This window comes from Castor canadensis, chromosome 8 (genome assembly GCF_047511655.1).
Source record: "Castor canadensis chromosome 8, mCasCan1.hap1v2, whole genome shotgun sequence".
Lineage (NCBI taxonomy): Eukaryota > Metazoa > Chordata > Mammalia > Rodentia > Castoridae > Castor > Castor canadensis.
Window position 1 is genome coordinate 124,441,063 of NC_133393.1, and position 23,805 is coordinate 124,464,867.

Genomic DNA, 23,805 nt, shown 5'->3' on the forward strand with positions numbered 1-23,805 from the left:
TACATGAAGATAACTAGTTTCTTTTTGTTTACTCATTTTAATAAATTTGTTTTGAAAATAGAAAGAAGAAAGTTAATTAGGTACTAATTGAATTCACTGTGCTTACATGATTCTAAATTCCCACTGCTTTTATAATCTAGTCAGATTTTCACTTTGAAATCAAATATAGAATTTCGAGCAATTTAAATAAAAATCATTAATGCTTAATATTGTACTTACTATGGCAAAACCAATAAACTGACTGATCTAAAATGTTGAAATCATATGTACAGCTTGTTTCCTGACTTACTAAAAATGTGTTTTTGCAACTATATATTTATCTCTGTGACTCAGAATACATGACTCTCTCATCAAGCAAAATTAATCACATATTAAAATGAATATTTTGTTTAAAGTTAAGCTGCAATTAAGATATGATAAAGCAGTGGCTTGAGGACTGTTTGTGTCAAGTAAAAATGTGCCTTATAAAATCTTTTATTAAGAGCAAATTGTGAATTTCATTACAATAATTATTGTTAAATTGATTGATGAAAATAAGAATTGTGAACACTTGTATGTTTACAATAGGTTTAATTCTTTGTAACAAAAACATTTCATATTTATAACAAAATAAAATATATTCATATGAATAAAATTGATACTACCAAAATAACATGTAATTTTCTTATAAGAAAAGTACTGTTTATGGTTGCTATTCTTACTACTGTATCAGATTAACACTGCTTACTAAACATCTTCTTTGGTGGTATGTCGATTGATAATATGAAGCTTTATTCTACATTGAATTGCTCAGTTGAGAAGTATGTTATGAAAAAGTGTTACAAAGTATGTTATAACTTTTCAAAGATGCTTAGTTTAAGTTGCTGTAAAGGAGAACACTTGTATTTTATATCAGTTTCACTTTTATGGGAAACACGTAACTCAGATTCATCAATTCCTAATGATCTACAGATGTTATTGTAGTTTATTCCATGGCAAAAAAAAATTTATTCATATAATAAAATGGCAAGAAAACAGAGCTTCAGTGCCAACCTAGAATTTGATTCCATTAAGAATCAACTTGTCATGTTTTGTCAAATAAGTGAAAACAGAAAATTTTTACCTAAATTTTCTTTTGGCATTCTCATGGAATTAAATTTTGATTTGTTTGGATAAACATTTGAAGCGTACTAAAGACTGAAAGGTTGAGCCATGGTAATCTGGAATGCTGACAGTAAAGCTGACTTGCTTTAGGCAAAATCATGAAAGAACACTCTCCCTCTGTAGCACCTCCTGTACTCAGCACCTCTGCTGTTGTCATTTATACTTCTGAATGCTCAGCAAGCTCTCCAGGCACAATATTTGAAAGGAGTACATCATCAACAGTCAGAGTTATTAAAGTAATATGTTTTGGGGAAGAGTTTGAGTGGCTTTTTCTTCTCTACTCTATGTTTAAGGTTGGCTACAGTAAGTCAACAGAAAGTTACAGGGTGAATATAAACATACTTACTCTGGTTTATGAATTTAACTGACATATCCCCAACTGTTATATTACAAATAATTCACATACGCAATTAAGTCTTAGAAATCTTTTTGACAAATTTTCCAAATTTTTCAGAATAATAGCTTCTTTTAAAAGATTTTTAAAGACATTAATGGCCAAAATTTATTACCAAATTGTGGTTACACACATGACAGTTTTTTTACCAAATTACATATGATTTTGAGTCTAAGAAAATTAAGAATAAACGTTAATATTGGGGAGCTGAGGAAGTAGTTAAGTAGTTGAGCATGTGTGAGGTACCTAAGTTTGAGCCTCAGTACATCCTCAAAAAGAATGAAAAATGTAAAGCTTGAACTGCATCGATAGGAGTTTTAATGCCTTTTCAGAAGAGATAGCATATATTTTGTAATTCTACATCAATATTATAGATATTTTCATTTATGGAAAAATATTTTCTTTATTCCACTAATAAAAATCATTTGCCTTTTTGAAAATAAGGGTCTTAGGATAATTTCTAAAACTGGAAAATGACTTTTTACGTGGCTTAATCCTTCTTATAGGTTATTGATTTCTTAATAGTGTAAACATTTATAACAGACAATTGCCAGAATTCAGTGTAAAGTGTAATAAGAGCCAGATTATTTTAAAAGATGAATAAAGATGAAAGAACTGAGATAATTATTTTAACTTTCTGGAATTATATTTTCACCTACTGATAAAGTAAGGGAACTATGTGAAATAAAAATGTTTAAGTGTGGCCGAAAATGAATAAATTTTAAAATGGTTATTTAGTAATAGGAAAATAGCTAAGTAGTTAAACTGATGGGAGGTGTTTTATGGGGAAAGGAATGTCTGCAATATTTTGAATGTTTTTCAAATATTTGGGTACATATTGTTAAAAAAATAAATTGTCCTTCATTGAGAAAATTAACTTAAGTGAAATTATGAATGTATTTTTAAATGGCTGGTTTGTGACAGGGTTGAAAATCTTAGTGATTAGCAATGGGATTACTATGTATCTCTGTCAGTATACTAGGTACCTTAGAAACAGGTATGATGTGAGTGAAAAGATAGAAGAAAAAAACTTCCCACAACTCTTCCAGAACTTTGAGCACACCATCAATTAAATATTTTCAACATTTTTATAATTGCTTCCAATTATGAGTGGTTTCAGACCTACTGCTTCATTTACCCATTGATTTTTACATGGTTCTTGTACATCTAAATTACAGTTACCTGCATTTAGGTAAGATGATTATAGGTTGTGTGTATATGTGTGTGTATGTATGTATGTATGTATATGGATATATACAAATACATGCACGTTAGCTTACAGTTAAAGCTGTATACAATATATGGAAATTACAGATTCTGATTCTAAATGTTGATTATTCAGTGAATTAAACACTTCTTAAATAAAACAATAATCTCCTACATATTATATTAAATGAGTGTGTACTTTATGGACATTTTCATTTAATAGAAAAATTATTGACTACTTTGGCATTATATCTTTGACTTTTAAAGAGATGTTTATTTAGGGAGCACCTTTTAGTCCAATAAATAATGAAAAATTTCATATGCTATATTCTTAATGTGATCTAATTTTCTATAAGAATAAAATGTACATAACATTTTCTTCTATAATGAATTTAACTTTCAGGTGGATTTTGCAGGAAAGTGTCTAGACAGAGCTAAATAAGAAGTTGAAGCAATAATTCAAATCAAAAGCTACTCTTGTCTCAAATGTATGTGTTTTTCAGAAAAGATACTCAGCTATAATTATTGAAAAAATGATCTTAAATCCACATTGCAATTTCACTGCAAAAATTCAGCAGCAAACTATTTCAGTAGATATTGGAATTAATGAATTGAGTTTTCTTCTAGACTTAGATCAACTCTGATGAACAGATTAGTGAAGTAGGAAGGGCCTAGAATTCTGGGACAATGTGATATTATTATCTTCCTACATTTATACTTTACAAAAGGAATGTCCTGTCACTTATAGCTTGACTTTCAAAATGTTAAGGAATTCACATAAAATAAATATAAACTGGATATTCTGAAAAGCTAATCCTTTTTTGTGTGAGAGGGGATTCCCTGAGAATGTTAATTAAACACAAGATTTTGTAGAATACAAAAAAATCTAAAGACTACACAAAAATCTTTAATATTATATGATTTTCAAAGGATGTCATGTATAAAATATTGGCAAAAGGAGATATAAGTAAAAGCAAACTCAGGTGGGTGATACAACACAAGAGCAGTGTGCTAGGAAAAGAAATCCAGGAATAAGTGCAGCTGTGGAGGCTAAAAATAACACTAAGGATGCACCACTCTGTTTCTCTCTCTTTTTCACTACATATATATGTGTGTATATATATATATATATATATATACACACACATATATGTACTTATATGTATATATACATATATACACACAGACACAAGTATACACACAAATATTAGAGAAGATGCAATAGGACAGGAAGTTGACATTTTTTAAAATGTAAAAAGATTCTGAAAACTCTGCTTTTGTGAGCTTATTGTAGATTTTGAGCCAAATTTTAGAAATTAAGAAATACTGCCATTTTTCATTGGTTTTTACAGTAAAAATGTTTAGATCTCTTGAAAAAGAATGATCGTTAATTCTTTTAAGGGAAAAATTAGGGGTAAATGTTTTATTATTGATCTCCTTCAGTGAAGTAGATCAGAATGACAGCAGTAGAATATATCCCGATTTTAGGAAAGTGTTTACACAATTCTACATGACCCTTGTTTGCCCAAAATATCAAAAAGTGGGCTGGTGAACAATTTTAATAGGCATTCTAGTAGTGTTCTTCAGGATCATATATATTTTTTTTTTTTTGTAGTAGCAGGGTGTGAACTCAAGGTCTTCCACCTTAACAAGTACTCTACAATTTGAGCCACAACTTGAGTCCTGTTTTACTTTAATTATTATTATTTTGAGATAAATTTCTCATGTTTATGTCTGGGCCCGCCTCAGACCATGATCCCACTAATTATACCTCTGATGTAACTAAGCCACCTTGCCTGGCTTATTTGTTGACCTGGAGTGTCACAAACTTTTTGCCCAGACTGGCTTTAAACTGTGAACCTCCTGATTTCTGTCTCCAGAGTAGCAGTGATTCTATATGGATATGAACTACTCTACTCAGCTATTGGGCCATATCCTTTGGCATATAGATGACATGGATAAAAAAGGAAGCATACTTATTGTATTCTTCGATTACAGTATCTTATTTCCACCTCTACTGGGGGTTGAAAGGTAAAATTATTACCTTTTAGATCCTACAAGGTAAAACTTTTCCTGCTTCACAGAAGTGAGAACTGAGTATCAAAGAAGTTAAATAACCCTCCTAATACCAGGAGATGAGCAATTGAAGAACTGGGTTTTAGACTCAGCTCTATATGAACCTTCTGTTGTATCTCCTACAAAGCTAAAAGCATACATGTTAAACTTGAGGAAACTGCAAGTTGGGAAGTGGCTGAGCTGAAACACTAAATGACAGAATCAAGATCCTGACAGTGTGGGATCACAGGTCCATGGAAACCAGATGAAAATCTCTTGAAATTAATGCTTTCATAAAAACTGCAAAACATCAACTGTGAATATATAGAATGATAAAAACACTTTTACCAGAAAATAATGGAATAAATATCATAAAGTTGCAATATGGACTTTATTACTCATTTGTACAGTGATTAGAATAAAAGTAATATTTTGCTATATTAATGGATATGTAGGGTTTAAAAAAAGGGAGTGACTTGTCCCGTTTCCTTCATTTGTTGGAGTGTAGTGTGTTCAGTGATAATCCTTAGTCCCATATTTTAAAGAGGATACTCATTAATTGGCACATATTGAAGGAAAATGTTACAGAGTCATATAGACCAGTAGGTTCTTCTCCTACCATCATATAATGTGTGGATGTTTGCTCCATTGATGACCATTGTTATACACTACAGATTACTATAATAGTATTATAAAAATTTGCAAGGAATATTGGCCCAGTAAGAAATAGAGTGTGTAACTCTCATAACCGTAGCTATACAAGAAAATAGATCTAAATGACACATTGGTTTCCAAATTAGGTTTTTATACCTGGGAAATATCTACTCTAAAAATTGCATGAGAATATGTATGGGTTTCAATGAGAATGTAAAAGTGATTGTGTTAACATTTTATGTATATTTTTATAACCACACTCGGTATTGGTGCTAAAACGTATATTTTCCAAAAATGTATTTTTCAAACTTCATTGTGCTTTTACAAGGTGTTATTCTTGAATGTTCATAAATGCTGGAAAGGTATTCCTAAGAAGAATTTTAGAAGTAAACTTTTAGTTCAGCTTAAACTTTTATACAAACCTGAGATGTTATTTAAGGTACATATATTTTGTGCTTGAAATCTATCATCATCTAATTTTTCATTAAATGATTCAAACTAGTCAGGTCTCATTCCAATCCTTTTCAATGAATATTTTTTAACTAAGAAAATTATGTATGTATGTACACTGCATGTATATACAGTATACACATATATGTAAAACATATACTTATTATATATATTTATTCAAAAATAGAAAGATCACATAATACTTTACAACAAATTGAGTCTAATTTAACCTAATTGTATTTTTGGCTCCATGTCTCTGAGATAAGATTATGAGAGCCTTATTTAGAATATTTAAATGTAGTAAAAATATTGAGTCATATAAAAATATTTAGTCAGATATTCTTTTTGAATCTTTAGTCAGATTCTTCTTTCCTTATCCATGATAGAGTTTTCTTTTTCAAAGTTGGTCTTTTCCTCAGAAAGCTAACTCAGTGTGAGCTTGTAAAGATAGCATACAGGTACCCTTCAGTGGTTGATCAGCTTATCCAGTGTCAATTTTAGTGATGAAAGGATCCTAAGATGGAATGTGGCTTCTTTGGGTCACATTTGCATTTGTAATTCTAAAGTAAACACCCAGCTTCCTTTCTATCCTAAGCAATCTTTCCTGCAGCATTTTCTAGAACTTGACAGATGCCAAAGCAACTGGTTATTAGAAAAAAACTCTCAGCAGAATATGTAAAGATAAAGCTCACTTCATGAAGTCTGTCTAGGTCTTACTAGCTTATGCCTTTGGAATACAATTGTGTACCCATTATCATTGAGAGAACAGAAAAATGTTATTTGTAAGTTCTGAGATACATATAAGGCATTATGCAACCAGCTGGTTAATAAAAAAAGGTCAAAACAGGTCAGGAAAACTGAATATGTTCAAGTATCTTGCAAGTATCCTTCAAATATGCTAAAGATAAGATTCATGACAGCATTCTACTTCTTATGAATTCACTACTATATGTGGCACAAAATACTAATACTTCCCTTTTTTTAAAAAAAGGTTCTTATTCTTCTAACACTACAGTACAAAGAAAATAAAGAACAGCTATTATATAAAGAAAAGAACCAAATTCCTATTCTCATGTGAGTTTCTAAATTAATTGTTTGGGCAGTGAATAAAATAAAAGTAACTTAATCTTTTTTGACTGAATCATACCAATGAGTTAAAGGATTGTGTTTCAGGATGGAAGGAAGAGCAGAAAGTTTTCTCCTTCTCATCTTACTTACGTGTTTTGTGTGTGTGTGTGTGTATGTGTGTGTTGTGTGTAATATACCTATATTTGTGTGTGAGAGAGATATATAAATATATATAAATTTATGTATATAAATATCTAGTTGAATTTTTTCCATAAAACATGTGAAACACTCTCATTTCTCTTCATAACAAATCCATTCATCTTTGCTACTCATCAAAAAACAAACAGAATCAGATAAGCTCAGGACATTCTGAAAAAGTAATGTCTTCAGACATAAATTCAATAAAAAAACATTCTAGTCTTTTTTTGGACTATATCATACTACTTATCATTCAGTAAATGTCCTGAATTGTTTGAGTGGAATGGCTGAGACAGAACTGTCCAGACACTAATAAAAATTTAGCCAGGTTTGCTTACTGTTTGGGTGCATATACCACAAAATATGTTAGCAAAGCTTATTATCAGAGACCAACATAGGAAACAGACAGAAAGCATAAATTATGCAAAAAGCCATCTTGATAAAAGGGATAGAGCATTGTGTGGTTATCGGAATAGAAGATCTCTCATTCTGGTTTTGTTAACAAATAGTGCATGGAGTATAAAAAATGAGTCTATTTTCTAAGATTCTTACTTATCTCCCTAATAGGTTAGTGATTTAAACTACTTCCCCCAAATATGGTAAATTATAATAAATTACATAAATTTTAATACCAAAAATATAAAATCAGTTTTAAAAATTTTCTGCATATAATGAAAATGTCTGTATCAATGAAGTAACTTTCTCTATTTTTTCAATTAAATGCAAGAACCCAATATAATCTGAAAATATTGAGCTTAAGTGGTTTCTTCTCTTTTTTGTTTGCAAAAGGGAAAGTAGAAAAAGACTTCTTCCCACAGAAAATTTATTAACAATAAGTGCTCAGTTAAATGTTTTTAAACAACAAACAATGCTCCTTTTCATATAAATAATCAGAGGAAAGATAATTCTTAAATTCTTTTTTTTTTCTTTTTCATAGCCCTATTACACAAAAAACTCTGTCATGAAGTTATCATTTCTGTGAGGAGGTATTCATTGCACACATACAGAAATCAATGAAAATCTAAGTTTACAATAAAAATAAGCCAGATCATAATTCTAACCAACTGCATATTCACACAGATGCTTAATAAAAAGCTATCTGATGATACCTTGAATTATCAATTCTTGTGTAAGTATATACAGTTGGGAATTATTTTTCAAGAAACACCATCCAACAGCCTAAATTTTCTCATTTTTGATCTTTCATGTCACTCGTTTGACAATCAGTAAAACTAATGAAGCTAAAGACATTTAAAAATATAAATGAAATAGCATTAACCATGGAATGTTATTCAACTTCAAAAATGAAAATTAACGTGTGTATTAAGAGTAAAATGTGTTGACAATTGCAAATAAAAATTCTCAAGATTATTAACTTCTCTTGTAATAGATCACATCCATTGCTTCCCCTTCCAAAGACAAAACTAGCAAAAGAGGAAGATAGCAAAAAAGGAAACAGAAAGACCTGCCTCAGTAACTGAGCATACAGATTTAATTAGCTAAGAAGTCCAAATGCTAATACTTCGAATAATCAGCCATTCCTTTTGTGTTTTGGTAACACAAATCCGTATACAACGTATATCAAATGGAATTTTTTGGTTCACATCTGAGATTTCAAAGTTTCCATTTTTGAATTCCCCTAGTCTTAAGTAAGTATCACATTGTCTTATTTGTTTGCTAAGCATATTTTTCCCAACATCTAGGGCTCCATGATGCAAAATGTCATTTTGTCGATCTTCCGTTCCAGTATTCACTTTAATTTTTTTTACTACGATGGGATTTTCAAATACAATAATAAAAGTATCTCCTATTGAAGGTGGTTTTCCCCAAAAGTACTCATCAACACTACTATAAGCCTTGCTTGCTTCATAATTCTCAAACACATTCATATTGGTGTATAGACTAGCAGGAGGATTGTCAGGGATGTCAAATGACTCCTCTTCAAAATCATCATCCTTCAGCTTATTCTCAGTTCCTTTATATGATGAATAATAACCCATGTGCTGAAAGAGAGATGGTTTAAATCGGATCACATTTTTCTGAGCCAGTAGACCCCGGAAATGAGTCAATAGCCAGTCACAAGGCATTTCTTGATAAAACATTAATAAAAAATGTGCCAAACGTGGGAGATCATGAGAATGATAGAGTTTACCAATGTAACCGAGCTTAGAGAACTCAAGAGTTACCCAGTAAGTTCCTTCTAGAGATGCAATGACTTTTTTGATGGCAGTTAAGAAATTTTTGGAACATCGCACATCATCTTCGAGCATTACATAATAGTCTGAGGTATTGGCACAAAAATTAAGCAGAAAAGCATAGTCTACATTTTGCTTGGAACGAAATCTAACTCTGTCTTCTGGATCATTGTAGTTTCTTTTAAGTCCATCTAGAACTGGGTAGTATTCCTCTGGAGCATGTATAACCATTAATCTTCCTGCAATAATATGATGGGCAAATTTCTGTGTAATATCCTGGACCATGACATCACGCCAGGATGAATTAAAGTCTGCTAGATGAACCACCACTGATATTTCCTTCAGTTCTTCATAGCTGGATTGCTCAAAAATTGACTTGATTGTCTCAAGTAAATAGCTTCCTTTTTTTCGTTTTACTGATGACAGTCCAATTGTAAGATACCCTAAGCAGAAATTAGAAGGAAGACACATTAAATGCAAAACAAGTTTGAAATACAAAATATAAAGGTTTTAGCAGTTTATACATAATTAATGTTTTCTATGGAAATTAAATTATATCTAAAACACAATGATATATGTGTCTTATTGCTGTGAACATTTGTATACTAAATTTAAAAATGTGGTTTAAAATGTCCTGCAGCGAGAAAGCAAAGCAGATACTTTAAAGCAACTGAGGCCAACAGGAGAAGGGGACCAGAAACTAGAGACAAGTTTAGCTCAAGAAGAATTAACTTAGAAGGTAACACACACGCACAGGAAATCAATGCAAGTCAACTCCCTGTATAGCTATCCTTATCTCAACTAGCAAAAACCCTAGGTCCTTCTTATTATTGCTTATACTCTCTCTTCAACAAAATTAGAGATAAGGGCAAAACAGTTTCTGCCGGGTAGCAAGGGGATGGGGGGGGGGGAGAAGGAGAGGGTGGGGGAAGGGGAAAAAATGACCCAAACATTGTATGCACATATGAATAAAATAAAAATTAAAAAAAAATAAAAAAAATAAATAAAATGTCCTGCAGCTTAATTATCTCTACAGGCCCATTAGAGAAAAGACATAGATGTTTAGATAACATACAAGTTATTTAAAACTACCTACAAAAGTGGAAGCAAATTCCCAGTTAAGGATGAAAAATTTGTTTCAAATGGTGACAACTTCCAATAAGAGGATCTAATTTCTTAACTCCTCTTTAAATTTCCCATAGAACACCCATCATATATTTTAAATTTTCTTTGATGTCATTTTGTAGTAGAATAATTCATAAGTAGACTTCATAATTTTATTATGAAATTTACCTGATATGTTAATTAGAAAATAAACAATATCATAAGAAATATTTGAAAAACATATTTGTTCAACTGTATGGTACATTATTTCAAGACATACAATTATATTTTCATTGTTTTGAAAGACATTTTATAGTAATTTTGCCTGGAGAAATTTTATTTAGACATTTGAAATTTAAAAGTAGTAACATGGTATTTTTAGGGAGTAAAATGATTGAGGAAAGACATTCACATCTGAGAAGTATTATATGTCTTTCTATTGAATTATTTTCACCTTTTAAAGATCTCATTCTCACATGACTGAGAATTAAATATAATTTCTGAACTGCCATTTGGAAAATGAGGAAATGTTTATATTCACAAAGATCATGATTTAGTACCAACGCCAAAATAATATGATTTTTATAATACTGAAAATGCCCTTCGAAAAAATCTTTCTTAATAATCTGTCAGAGAAATTAAGATTTATACATATTGTTCAAAAACCTGGGTTATAACCTTAATTTTTACTGAAACATGAATATGTTATCTGGTACAATTATTAAATTTAGTCTGAAAGCTAATAATAGCAAGTCTCGTGAAAGACTTTCTACATAAATGGTAGGAGTCCATGCAATTTTATCTGTCATAAGCATCCTGAATGTTCACAAACAATCTTTGGGGAATAGGTCAGCCCTACCATCACACTGCTTTACAGATGAGAACAGCAAGTCCCACTGTGATGAGGTACCTTGTGCAAAGTGCTGTGGTACCAAGATTCAAACAGTCCTGTTTGTACCCTCTGTGTTCTATTCCTCTTTAAGAAAAGGTAGGGGCATTTGTGTCAATCGAGATTAGTAATTATAGAATGGAAAAGGGGAATGGACAATTTAAAATTTTTAACACCTGAAGATGAGAAAGTAGTGGCAACCTTATCAAATTTGAAGGAAGCCTAGGAACACTAGACATCTGAAGGGGAGCAGGAACCTAAAGGAGGCTAAATTTACTTCTCAGTTCCCTCAACCTGGTGATTATAAACTCCTTTGCACAAACACTCCTTAAAGGTAAGCTCAATTTTTATGGTCTCCCATATGATCTAATAAAAACTTCATGATATCATCATATTTTATTGATTCTAAGATTCATATTTATTACACTGAAACATAAAAAGTCAGACTGCATATTATAATTGATGATCTTTTTAATTTTAAAAATAAAATTAGTAATGGTTATACTTTCTTGGTGATATAATAATCAGATAATTGTACTTCTTATAAGCTGTGGTGTCTTACAATCTGAAATGCAGTATACTATAGATCTGATCCAATCATTTTTCCCAAACCAATCACTGTGACTCCAACAGTTTCTTCCTAATATGCAAGTTTATCTAGAACCTAAGAAGATTGTCTTATCAGAAAATAAGGTATTTGGAGATATAATTAATTAAAAAACTTAAGATGACATAATCCTGGATTTAGAATATAATAAATGTTCTTGTAAGAAGAGGAAAGAACATGGAGAAACAAAGAGAAGAAGGACATTGGACACAAAGACAGGAATTGAATTTACACTGCCACAAGATGAAGAATGACGTGGGCCACCAAAGATGGAAGAAGCAAGAAGAATTTGAGAAAGAATTTAAAATGTTACACACACACACACTTGCAAACCATGTCACAAAATTCTTTATGCCAGTGAAGCATGAGGCATGAGATTGCAGTCACTTAGGTCATTCTGACACAGCATGGCATATTTCTGTAGACTTGGTGGCACCATAATGAACACAAATAGCTCTAAAAAATTAAAAAAAAAAAAACCTATTCCTTTTTACTTCAGTTCCTATCTGGAATGTGTAAGATAGGTGATTTACTACCAAACAGTGTCCTGTGATGTTCTTGCCAACCAATACAATTGCAACAACCTATTTGCTGCAATTTCTTCTTTGTTCTGTCTTATCTTTAAACTTCCACACCTCTTGACACTATCTGAGGGAACCTAATTTTAGATAGCTAAAAATTGTCCCTCCTATTTCTCATCCTCATAGTGGCTTAAATACAAATTCTTTGTTCTCATACTTGGTGTGCCTCAACTTGCCTGTTAGTTGACAGATTCTCCCTTAAAATGATCAGAGGTAGGTGGACCTGCCAGTACCTTGATCTCAGATTCTGGACACCAGAACCATGAGAGTAAAAAATGTTTGTTTTTACAGCTATGCAGTTTGTAGTAACTTGTTATAAAAGTCCTAGAAAAATAACATGGTAGCCATCACTAATTCAAAATTGGCAGCAAGCCATAAAACAAAATCTTTGATTGAAAGGATATAGAAATAGTTATTTTTAAAAGTTAACCTCTAAATTTTAAACTAAATTGATTTTTTTCCTTATCTCCTATACAGTCACGTGGCAAATTACTAAAAGTTTCTTAATAAAATTCAGTATTTTATTTAATTCTCCTGATCAGAGATTATTTGCAAATGTGAAGAAGCATTGAAGTTCTTCTCAAAGTATGAATTATATTAGTAAATTTCTTAAAGTTTCATTGCTACATGGAGTAAAGCTAATTATCACTATTTTCAGAGAAAATATTTTAAGCATTCTTCATTTAAAAGTTAAAGGATACTTACGTTTCCTTTGCAAAGGTGTAGCAGCTAGGTAGCGATAGGTGACATTTATGGCTCCTGAGAAATTAGATAAATCCTTAAAAGTATGAACATAGCGTTCTGAATTCAGTTGATGTGTGGATGTTTCCCTTATTAGTTGCTTGTCACCTTCCTAAATGCCAAGAAAGAGAAGAAGCAAATAAATATATTATAGAAATCTCAATTGCTAGCATGTTAAGCTGAAGGTCATCCAAATGATTTCCTGCCTGTAGTCTGCTCTAGGCTCTCTCCTCTATTCCAATCTTTACACTGAAATTCATTTCCTTTCTTATAATTCATACTACTAGTGGAATTCTCTTAAAAAACAAATCTGTACATTAAAGTTTCCATTGCCTTCATTTAAAATTCACATTTTTATACTAAGAATTTTAAAAATTATGAATTTAAAGTTTTGATGGTAATCTATTTTAGAGTTTTATCTGTGGCTATTTGCCACCAAATTTCTCAAAATTGACTCATACTAATCTGTTTACTCTTCCACAAACTCTGCCAAATTAAAGACCGACCATACATTATTTTTCTATGATTGCCAAACCTTAGAAATGAAAAGGAATTTGCAGCAGTGGGCACGATAGTCAGCTTTTTGGATAATTTATTAAGAAGTTTTAATAAATTACTTATATGGCCATATAATTGAAAGCTGTTGAGAATTTTCTTTTTGGCATAGCAATCTTTTAAATGACTTTCAATAATCTCAATTAGCATTTGTTTGTACTAAGTCAAGGTTAAGTGTTTAAAATTTGCCCTATTCTTTCTTATAATGTGTTTGCTTGTGTGTGTGTGTGTGTGCTCACACATGTGTTCTGTGAATCTATTTCTACTACTCAGCATAAGACCAGACATGTGCAAATCATTAAGATACCAAAAAGTAACTACACTAAAGAACTTAGGTCTAACATTATTTACTGATGGTCAAGAAAAATTTAATTAAACCTCTGTTCTAAAAGGTTGGACAAGACTGAAATATAACTTTTACCTCACCTGGAAATTCAATATTTTGTATCTGACTCAAATGCAAAAAAGTTGGATCAATTCAAACTTAAATATATGGCCAGAGAAGAATTTTCTTAGAATAAAATTAAAATTAATGGAGGATGGACAGAGACTTGTAAGATTTTTATTTTTATTTATTTATTATTATTATTATTTTGGTGGTACTGGGGTTTGAACTCAGGGCCTACACCTTGAGCCACTCCACCAGCCATTTTTTGTGATGAGGTTTTTTTGAGACAGGGTTTCATGAACTTTTCTCCCAGGTTGGCTTCAAAACACGATCCTCCTGATCTCTGCCTCCTGAGTATCTAGGATTATATGCAAAAGCCACCAGTGCCCATCAAGTAAGATTTCTGAATATGGATCTTATTAAATTAAGATTTCTTCTGAATATCTTTTCCATATGTCAATTATGCTTGTAAACCTATATTGGTTCATGTTTCATCTATTTCTATATTTTATATAGCTTTCATAATTTGGATAAAGAAAATACTTTAGTTTAAATTTTAGTTTTTTACAAGACAAGGTATCTAATGTATTTGCCATCAGAAAAAGCTATAAACTCTCAAACTATCTGAAATTAAACTTTAGATGCTAAATTTCTTATAAATATAACAATTGAATATTCACTGAGTTCTAAATATTTCAGGTTCTTTAAAAATAAGTATTTTCCTCTTCTCTCAATAAAACTTTAAAAATCATTTAACTTTTAAGATAAATGGCTTAAGATTGCCAGAAAGTAACTAGGGACTCAATTTATCATCAAGTGCTATAGCAGTAATATAACAGTACACACAATCAATAGGTCTAGAAGGAATTTCTATAAAATTCACAGTAGTCACTTTAAGACTCTTTCTTATGTGAATTTACATTTTAAAGAAGAGATAGGATGTTGAATATCTCTATATGAATTCTTTCCTGGACACATAAAAACATCTAGACTTTTTCTTGCGATAAAATGGAATACATTCATCCTGATTACAGGGCATATCAAAATATAAACTGATATAGAACCCATATGAAAGTACTTAAATTCTTGAAGACAAGCTTCTTTGAACATCTTTACATAAGCAAATAGGGTAACTTTCACCTGACTCAGCCTGACTGCTTTCTTTCAGAGGCATCTAAATGAAATGTCAGACTCTTCTGGATACCTTCTTTCCATAGCTACTATATTGTGGTGTGTTTCTCAGTAATAAAACAAAGTTTTATGACAATCATTTTCTGTATGAAAATTCAATTCAATGGACTAGCTACAGATGAAATATGTACCATGTAGCTACTTTGAAGATGCTCACAGATGAGAGGCTAAGTTGATTATCTTCTCAGTGAGGCATGCAATGTGTCTTCCACTTAGTTTGCCTTATAAGAGTGCTTGTCTCTTCTACTGAACTCAGCTTCCCCTCCCACCAAAGTTCACATATCTCATTAATAAATGAGCAAATACACTAGACTGTTAATATGCCTAGGATTTCAGGTACAAATGGATTGTCTAGCAGAGAAAGCAGAATAAGATATGCTAAGTAACTCCAGAGACATTGCTACTTCTTTTTATCTGATTTCTCTGGATTGGAAGTAGCATTTCCCAGTAATACAGGGGGAGATGCTTAGAGAACTGAATGCATTGTGGCATTACAGAGGCAAGATGTAAATTCAAGATAGTTAATCTTAACAAAAAATATAATAAACATGGATAAAGGGTAAAAGCAAGAAGTGTTAACCAGAAACTGCTTTATGATCTAGTAATTCATTTCCATAGATATAAATTTTAGAAGAATATTTCTAATAAAACCTAACATTAATAATTGAAAGAATTTTTCAAGTAAATGTATACATATTATATATATTAAAATTCAGCTGACAACAAACTTCAGTTAGAAGCTATCTAGTAAATAATGAAAACTGAAATAAAGATATTGTCATTGAATTTATAATAAGGGTGGGGTGTTGGTATTTAATAATCACATTAACTCAATTTTTCCAACTTCATATAATAATTTTTAAATAAAAAAGTTTTAAACCCAAGAAGCAATATTTTCTTCAAATCTGGATTGATTTAAAATTTTGACTAGATGTGTGCCAAATATAGTCTGATAAATTTTAGTAACAAAGTACTTAATAGAAGAGCTCCATCCTGAAATAATACTTTTTTATATTATGTGGCTAGGATCAATGTTTAGAACTGAAAATATTCACAAACCAGGGCAATAGCATTTGATTTTCTTATTGACAGGTACTGTATAAATTTGTACACGTTTCACATTGGCTTTAAAGAAGTTCTGTTACAAAAAGACATAGGATGTTTGCTACATACAATTGTAACAGTTTTGGGGCCTGTTAATGATGAAAGATTAAAATAGCGCTTGAAACTTTGTCATAAATGTAGCAGGTCATTGATTACAACAAGTATCCAACCAATAGTATTACCTTCATTTATAAGATTTGATTTACTTCAATCAGTAGATATTCAAGAAATAAAAGAATATTGCATGATTAAATCATTATGAAAAGCTCTAGTTAATTTAGTCTATTAAATTCTATCATGAACAAAACAGCCAGATCACATGGATCTTATTCTGTAATCCTTACGTATCATGAACCTAAAGGTTAAGCTAAAAAATTATTTTCTAAGAAGGAGGGAAGGACAAGGAGGAGAATGATGGAGGGGTGAATCTCATTAACATATCTTATAAGCAAATATGTAAATGCCACAATGTAACTCCCTTGTACAACCATTATATTCTAACAAAAATAAACCCAAAGTACGTCATTAGTAAGTTCTTATAGTTTGAGGTTTGCCTAAATCATATCAGTCAATCTGTGTTAATTTCAACTATTGTGAACTGATTGTACATGGTAAAATCAAGGATCTACAAAATCAGGTTCTCTGCTTAGAGATAAAAAGCCTACGTGAAGTCAAGATCTGGGATTCTAGAATAAGTTCACCATCAAAGAACAAAGCAAAAGGTGCAAGATGCTTTATAGAAACACTCCTAGGAGAATTTGTACCACCTAAGATCATGTGGTTGACTGATAAGATATAGCATACTACCTGGTAAACTGTAGAGAGGTAATAAATGATGCTTAGTAAAGTAAATATTTCATTGGGAAATGTTCTTTGTGATTATTGTGATAATATCTTTTGCTATAATACCACTGAAACTTGTATGATCTTGCTTGTGGGAAGCATGCTTTAGTCCGTATGAGGACAAAGATTTTGATTTTTTGAGATACATGAATAATAGTAGTGGCACAGAGGTTAGAGCAGATATATTAGGCTCAATTCAGATAGGAACAGTGAATAAACAATAATACATTAATATCAATATCACCAAGTATAAAAGGATGCAGAGTTTATAACAATAGGAAAAAATGTAATGAATAAACTAATTTTTCTTAATTAGCCAAAAAATTCCTTTTGTATGTTTTCATATTTCACATAAAATGCTTATATCGTTATCTACTATTTTTATTAATGGTTTTCAACAACTGAATAGTTTCCATGTCATTATCTACCTCTTGAAGACTTTTCAGTGAATATAATTTATCACATAGGAGCATAGGAGATATTTAGGGCTATTTATTGCTTACACAAAGTGACACAATGAAATAGTATTTTTAGTTAGATGATGAAATTTTTAAATTTTCAATAACACAGGAAAGTAGAGAAAGTAAAGAGTAACACTTCTTAAGTAAATTGTATTTATTCTACCCATTTTGAATTAAAGCCCTGAAATCTTAAAGGCTTCATATATTAATTCAGCATAATGAGGATAGTTAACTTATTTGTAATTAGATATATGTAGGTAAACCACAATATATATAGTGCCACAGAAAATATTAGAGGATAAATTAAAATGAGTACAATGTTGACAATGCATGATTAAAACAAAAATAATTTATAAACAAAACAAGGTGAGGTGGTACACACCTGTGTTCCTGACATTCAGGAGGCTGAAGCATAAGAATTTCTCAATTTGAGCCCAGAGTGAGACTCTGTCTCAAGAAAACAATAACAAAACAAATTCAAGCAAAACTAAAGATAGCAAATATACATGAAATAATTTTTCCAAATCTAAGGTTTTCTCAAACTAAGACTATTCCAACAGCCTATAATGCAGGCTTTATTTTGAGTGAAAAATAATCATCCTGCAAGACTTACCAGAACATAGCTATCTTCAATGTACAAGTTCATAAATAGGAGGAAAATGACAAGAACTCCCAAGAATGACACTGTGGAACGTTTTCGCAAGCATCTCATTTTATCGAGTATTTGAAAAGTATATTTTGTTTGATGAAATTTAAACATTCTCTCCTGTAGAAAAGAGGCACTGAGTTACTAATAGTTAATTTTGGAAACAATCATTTTCTTCATCATATGTGTTTGTATATAAACAAGGCCTTTATATAATCTCACATTTCAAATATTTGAACTAAAATTCTGTTTCAAATTTCATGCATAATTTTCCCATATAACATCTTATGTATTACATAATGGATATCACATACATGTTAAGAAAGTCAACAGTGCTTTATAGTATTGCTGTATGTTGAAGTAGAATACTTTAAAATGAAAAGCAAGCAATATAATTACTGAGGGGAAGATGAAATTTGGTAATATGACTATATGAAAAAGTAGACCTTCAATAAGAAACAGAACAAAAATATAATAACTGATATATCAACTGATATATAATTCTTAGTAAGATACAGTATTAGAATAACATCAACCTATAATGTCATATTGAAATGAAAATGGAACAAAGCAGAAGTATGGCTCTAGTGTTAATCTGAAAAATAATGACACTTAAAAACAATTAATAAGAAACTGGGTCAAGAGGAGTTGAATATAGTGTTTGAAGAAAGTCCAAACACGTATTTGACAACTTCTGAGCTAAAACTGCCTTTTTTATTTTTCCAATGTCTTTTGTTAAATCAGTACAGTTCCTGGAATGACATATCCACATTGTTTTGCCCTATCTACTAACTAGCAATTTGGTCATTTGAAATAATTCACTGATTGTACAAAGACAAAATGAGACTTAGTAAAACTATTGGAAATCTATTACTTTATTCCATTTATGTTTATATTTTGTGATGGCTACCAATCACAGAATCATTCAGACTATTTATTGTTGGTTTAGAAAGTATAAACATATCTGGAATGATCTACAGACTGGCAAAATCAAATTTTTGCAGGCCCTCCAGGGCAGGCCTGCAGGATGCCCTGGTGTGTGTCTGTCCAGTGTGGGCCAAACAGGTCATCCTACCTCTTAGAAGCCCCTGGAACCCACTGCTTCCCATGGTGGACATGAGAGACTAGTTAACAGTGAAACCAGGACAAAGCAAAGGCTATAATCTCTTGGGCCTTTGAGGCCTCACTTCCCTGCCACATACATACCCTTTTGACTATTTCCTTATGACCTTGTGACACTCTTTCCCAAACTTACACAGTTACTTTGGGTTGGAAATTTTCAAAGTTGCGGATTCCATTTGGGTTCACAAGACTAGACCTTAAAGCAATTCCTAAATCTTCTTTTTTGACGAAAGTAGAGAAAGGCCTAATTTCATCTTAGATTGCTTTGGCCATTTGGCATATTTCTCTGACCTTTTCTTTCACCAGGATAATAGTGGGGTTAGCACATGGAACCAGTGTTTCACCCCAGAAGCCTTCCTGCAGGGTTAAGACATAACCTTTGAAAGAAATCAAAAAGGAAAGGACTCATTAACTGAACAAAGGCCAGAGGCGTCTGACCAGAGTTGGGGGTTAAATTGGAGAAGACTCCAATCCCTTGCACTGATCCAAATGGGATGCCCTAAAGCTCTCTGGAATTACCATACCTCTAAGGGAGCTCCCTCATCCTTTGTCTCTTCCTGTCTTATGAGAAAAATCTGCCCCAAAGAGAAATGCCTTGACTTTTGTTGTAATGTAGCCTGGCCCCAGTATCAACTGGGGAATCAAAAAACAAAACAACAAAAATCCAAAACAATCCCTTCACAGCTGTGGTTAAACAATTTTTTTAAGTGGTTCTAATATACTTTATATGTGTCTGTGATTAAAATTAGGTGGACTTATACACTTACACTATCTAAATATTATGCAAAAATTTATAGAGTTAAAAGTATATAAGTTTAGTGCATGTAAAACATATAGCTAATGGTTTCTTTTATCTAAGATGCAATAGGACCTTTGACATTTCTGCTATTTATGATCAGTGCTAAGAGGCCTGCCATTTAGACAGTTCTGCTATATGGAACATGGATTACATCTATTTGTTTGACTAGATAAACTTATATATATATAATATATGTGCATACACACACACATATATATCTAATGATGCAATTGAGCATTAGAGAGTCTATTTCAAATTACTGATACTGCCCCCACCCTTTTTTTGACTGACAAAAATTTGATTTTTGTAAGTTTTCTCCATCTGTTACCTTACCTAACCAAAAATTCAAGGTTCAAATTCTAATGCTAACTGTTATGCACTCCTTTGTAATGCTAACTCTATGGACTCCTTCTACAACATACTTTGTTAGAAGTATTTGTGTTCTTCAAGTGTACAAGCCTTCTGAAATGCAAAGTTGTAAAAAAAAAAAAGTACCAAGCTGATGTCTTCCAAATTTGTGCATGTACTCCTAATCTTATTTTTTTTTATTTATTCACATGTGCATACATTGTTTGGGTCATTTCTCCACCCTGCTCCCCTCCCTTAATATTCCCTGCCTCCCCTCCTCAGTTTCAGGCAGGTCTCGTTCTGCTCTTATCACTGATTTTGTTGAAGAAATGACATATATATAATAAGAAAGACAAAGCATTTTTGTTAGTTGAGTTAAGGATAGCTATACAGAAAGATTCCTACTATTGCTTTCATGTACTCTTAATCTTATTTTTTTAAAAAAAGGCTTAATTATGATGTATACAATAAAAATAGACTGTTCTTTCAGTTGCTAAACTGTTAAAATTTTAACCATGGTTATTTTCAATTTGTCATTACAGATCTGATCTTTCTGAAGCATTTGCAGATAAGCTCATGGAAAATAACTCTGACAAGTACTCATCTGTCAACCAAGTCAGACATTCTAAGTATTGGCATTGTTTTGTACTTTCCTTATAAAATTTTATAACTGTTACCTGCTGATATTTTATGGAATTTTTTAAATGCCAGGATATCATCTAAAAGATAGAAAGAAATTGGACTTAAAAATGGATACCAGGTTAAAGCCATTTCTTCTAAGGCTTTGTTGCTTATATTTGGCCAAAACAGTCTTACTGGCACTGAATTGCACGTGCCCAGTCTATTATGCTACTTCCCTTCCAACATGGGACCAGATCAGACCATTTGGAAGAAAATTAATGCTGGCAAAGGGACCAAAATGTCCAATGGCCAAAATTTTCAGAAGCAACTATTCAGAGAAATAGTGTAAAAGAACTACAGTTTTAAAAGACTATACAAAAATAAAGGGGACACCCTCCATATCCAAATGGACTCACTTATGCCAGACCTCTAAAACTAAACAAAGCCAAGAGGCTCAAAGAAGGGGTTCTTATGCATATACTATCTAGTATTAAATCCTTCTGAGCTTCTGGCAAAAGATAAACTCATGTCTTTGGCCAGGGCCTTCTGCTTAATCAAAGGGAATACTACTATTTCTACTGGCTCTAGATATGTCCTTTTAATGGTTCACACTCATGGAGTTGTTTAACCCCTTCTTGTATTCTCTTTGCAATGGTGTTTAATTTCTGGTAAGAGATTCTGGGCAGTTTCTTTCTGTGTGGGATTGAATTCTATTGATGTTTACCCTATAATTGGACTGACACATGCCTCCCTTATACACCCAGCCCCTAATGTAGATATTGCTCCAAACTATCCGTCCTTAACTGTCCCACTGCAGTGGCATTCCAGACAAAAAAGACCATGCAATTTATGTCCCTTCTAATTGAGTTTGGGATAGCGACAGGTGCAGGCACCTGTAGGAGAAGCCACCTATTTCCCATATTACCTGAAATTATCTAAGGACTTTATTGAGAGCCTAAAAACTAACAAAACCCATGGATATGCTTTAAAATGGAATAGATGATTGTCAGTTCTCAGAAAATTAGATCTTCTGACACCTGAAAGAGTTTTCTAAATCTGATGGCAATTACTTGAATCCTGGGGAAAAAATAGTTTAAACTTGGAATTGGACATCTTGGCTACTTCATCTGGCAAGGCCCCTTCTGATGCTTCTATCAGTGTCCATGTTCAAGTCATGCCTGCTAAACTCCTTAACCAAATTCATCTCTTCCAGGATGAAAGCCTTTAGGATCCAGATTGTGACACAACAGATCTATCAATCTCTACAGATGGATGACACCCCCGTGAATGACTTTGATTGCTGAGACAAAGACTTACACAATAGAAAGGAAAACCATAGTGGGGGCAATCTCCATCTTGCCAGCTCTGAAGCAAATACAGTAAATGGACCTCCTTCCCTCAGAAACCACCCCCCCACCTCAAATTTTTCCTTGATATTGTCTCAGGGGGACGTTGAGGCAGGTTTGAAAGCAGAGAGAGAGGAAATCTTTGGGATTTAGGCTCCATGTGATCTTTCCTTGTGTCTAAGTTCTTTTCAATTGCAAATTCCTTGCTTAAAACACAATATTGGTTACACCCCATGCATGTAATTAAAATATCTAATAGCTAACTTAAGTGCATGCACAAATCTGTCAATCACCCTAGACTGACCCACAGGAATTGCCCAATTTTTTTTTTCCCCATTAAGCTTATAAATAAAACAAAAAGACTGTCTTGCTCACTCTTCTTTCTCTGGCCCCCATCTTCTGCCCTATCTGGCAGGAACCGTATTGTAACCCTCACCTATAATAAAGTTTATGTTCTCCCTTACTATATCTACATGTCCTACCTAGATTATCTATGTTGGATAGAAGAATCTAGGAGTCTTCTGACCAACAAATGCTAGAGACCATAGAAAATTGATAAAAGAATCCATGAATTCACATGAATAATAGTGAAGAATATTAGGAATTGGGCAGGCACATTGGCTTAAACCTATAATCCTAGCACTCAGAGGGAGAAATCAGAAGAATTTCTATTTGAGGCCAGCCAGAGCAAAAAGTTCATGAACCTCCATCTCAACTAATAACTGGGCTCTGTGGTTCATTTCTGTCATCTCATATATGCAGAGAAGCACAAATAGGACAACCCTGGCTATAAAGCTAGATCCTATATCAAAAATAGCCAACATAAAAAGGGCTGGTGGCATGGCTCAAGCAAAGAGGTATAAGTCAGAATTTGTTCAGCTTACTGCCAACAGTCAGTTTTCAAAAGTCAGGGCTGGAAATAATCCAAAAACAGCCTTGAGATATTGCAGTACAAAGAGAAAGATAAGAGTTTTGGGGAAAGTGAGATATGGGAGATTGAGATACATAAAATGTAAGAGACAGAATATTTAATGGGAGGGAGTTACACAAAAGAGACACTTAGAATTATCCACAGAATCTCTCATATCTTCAACTT

At 32.2% G+C, this 23,805-nt stretch overlaps 1 protein-coding gene across 6 annotated transcripts in view; it reads right to left on the bottom strand.

The window, feature by feature from the left end:
• Nucleotides 1-8,642: 8,642 nt before the first annotated feature.
• Mgat4c (MGAT4 family member C) overlaps nt 8,643-23,805 on the bottom strand; it is a 799,502-nt gene continuing 784,339 nt past the window's right edge. For all 6 annotated transcript variants that reach the window (XM_074084072.1, XM_074084073.1, XM_074084069.1 and 3 more), the window contains 3 exons: nt 18,441-18,593; nt 13,250-13,397; nt 8,643-9,806 (listed from right to left, as the gene is read on the bottom strand). In XM_074084072.1, coding sequence (XP_073940173.1) covers nt 8,668-9,806; nt 13,250-13,397; nt 18,441-18,587 — 1,434 coding nt within the window. In that variant the 5' untranslated portion in view covers nt 18,588-18,593 and the 3' untranslated portion in view covers nt 8,643-8,667. The remainder of the gene's footprint in view (nt 9,807-13,249; nt 13,398-18,440; nt 18,594-23,805) is intronic.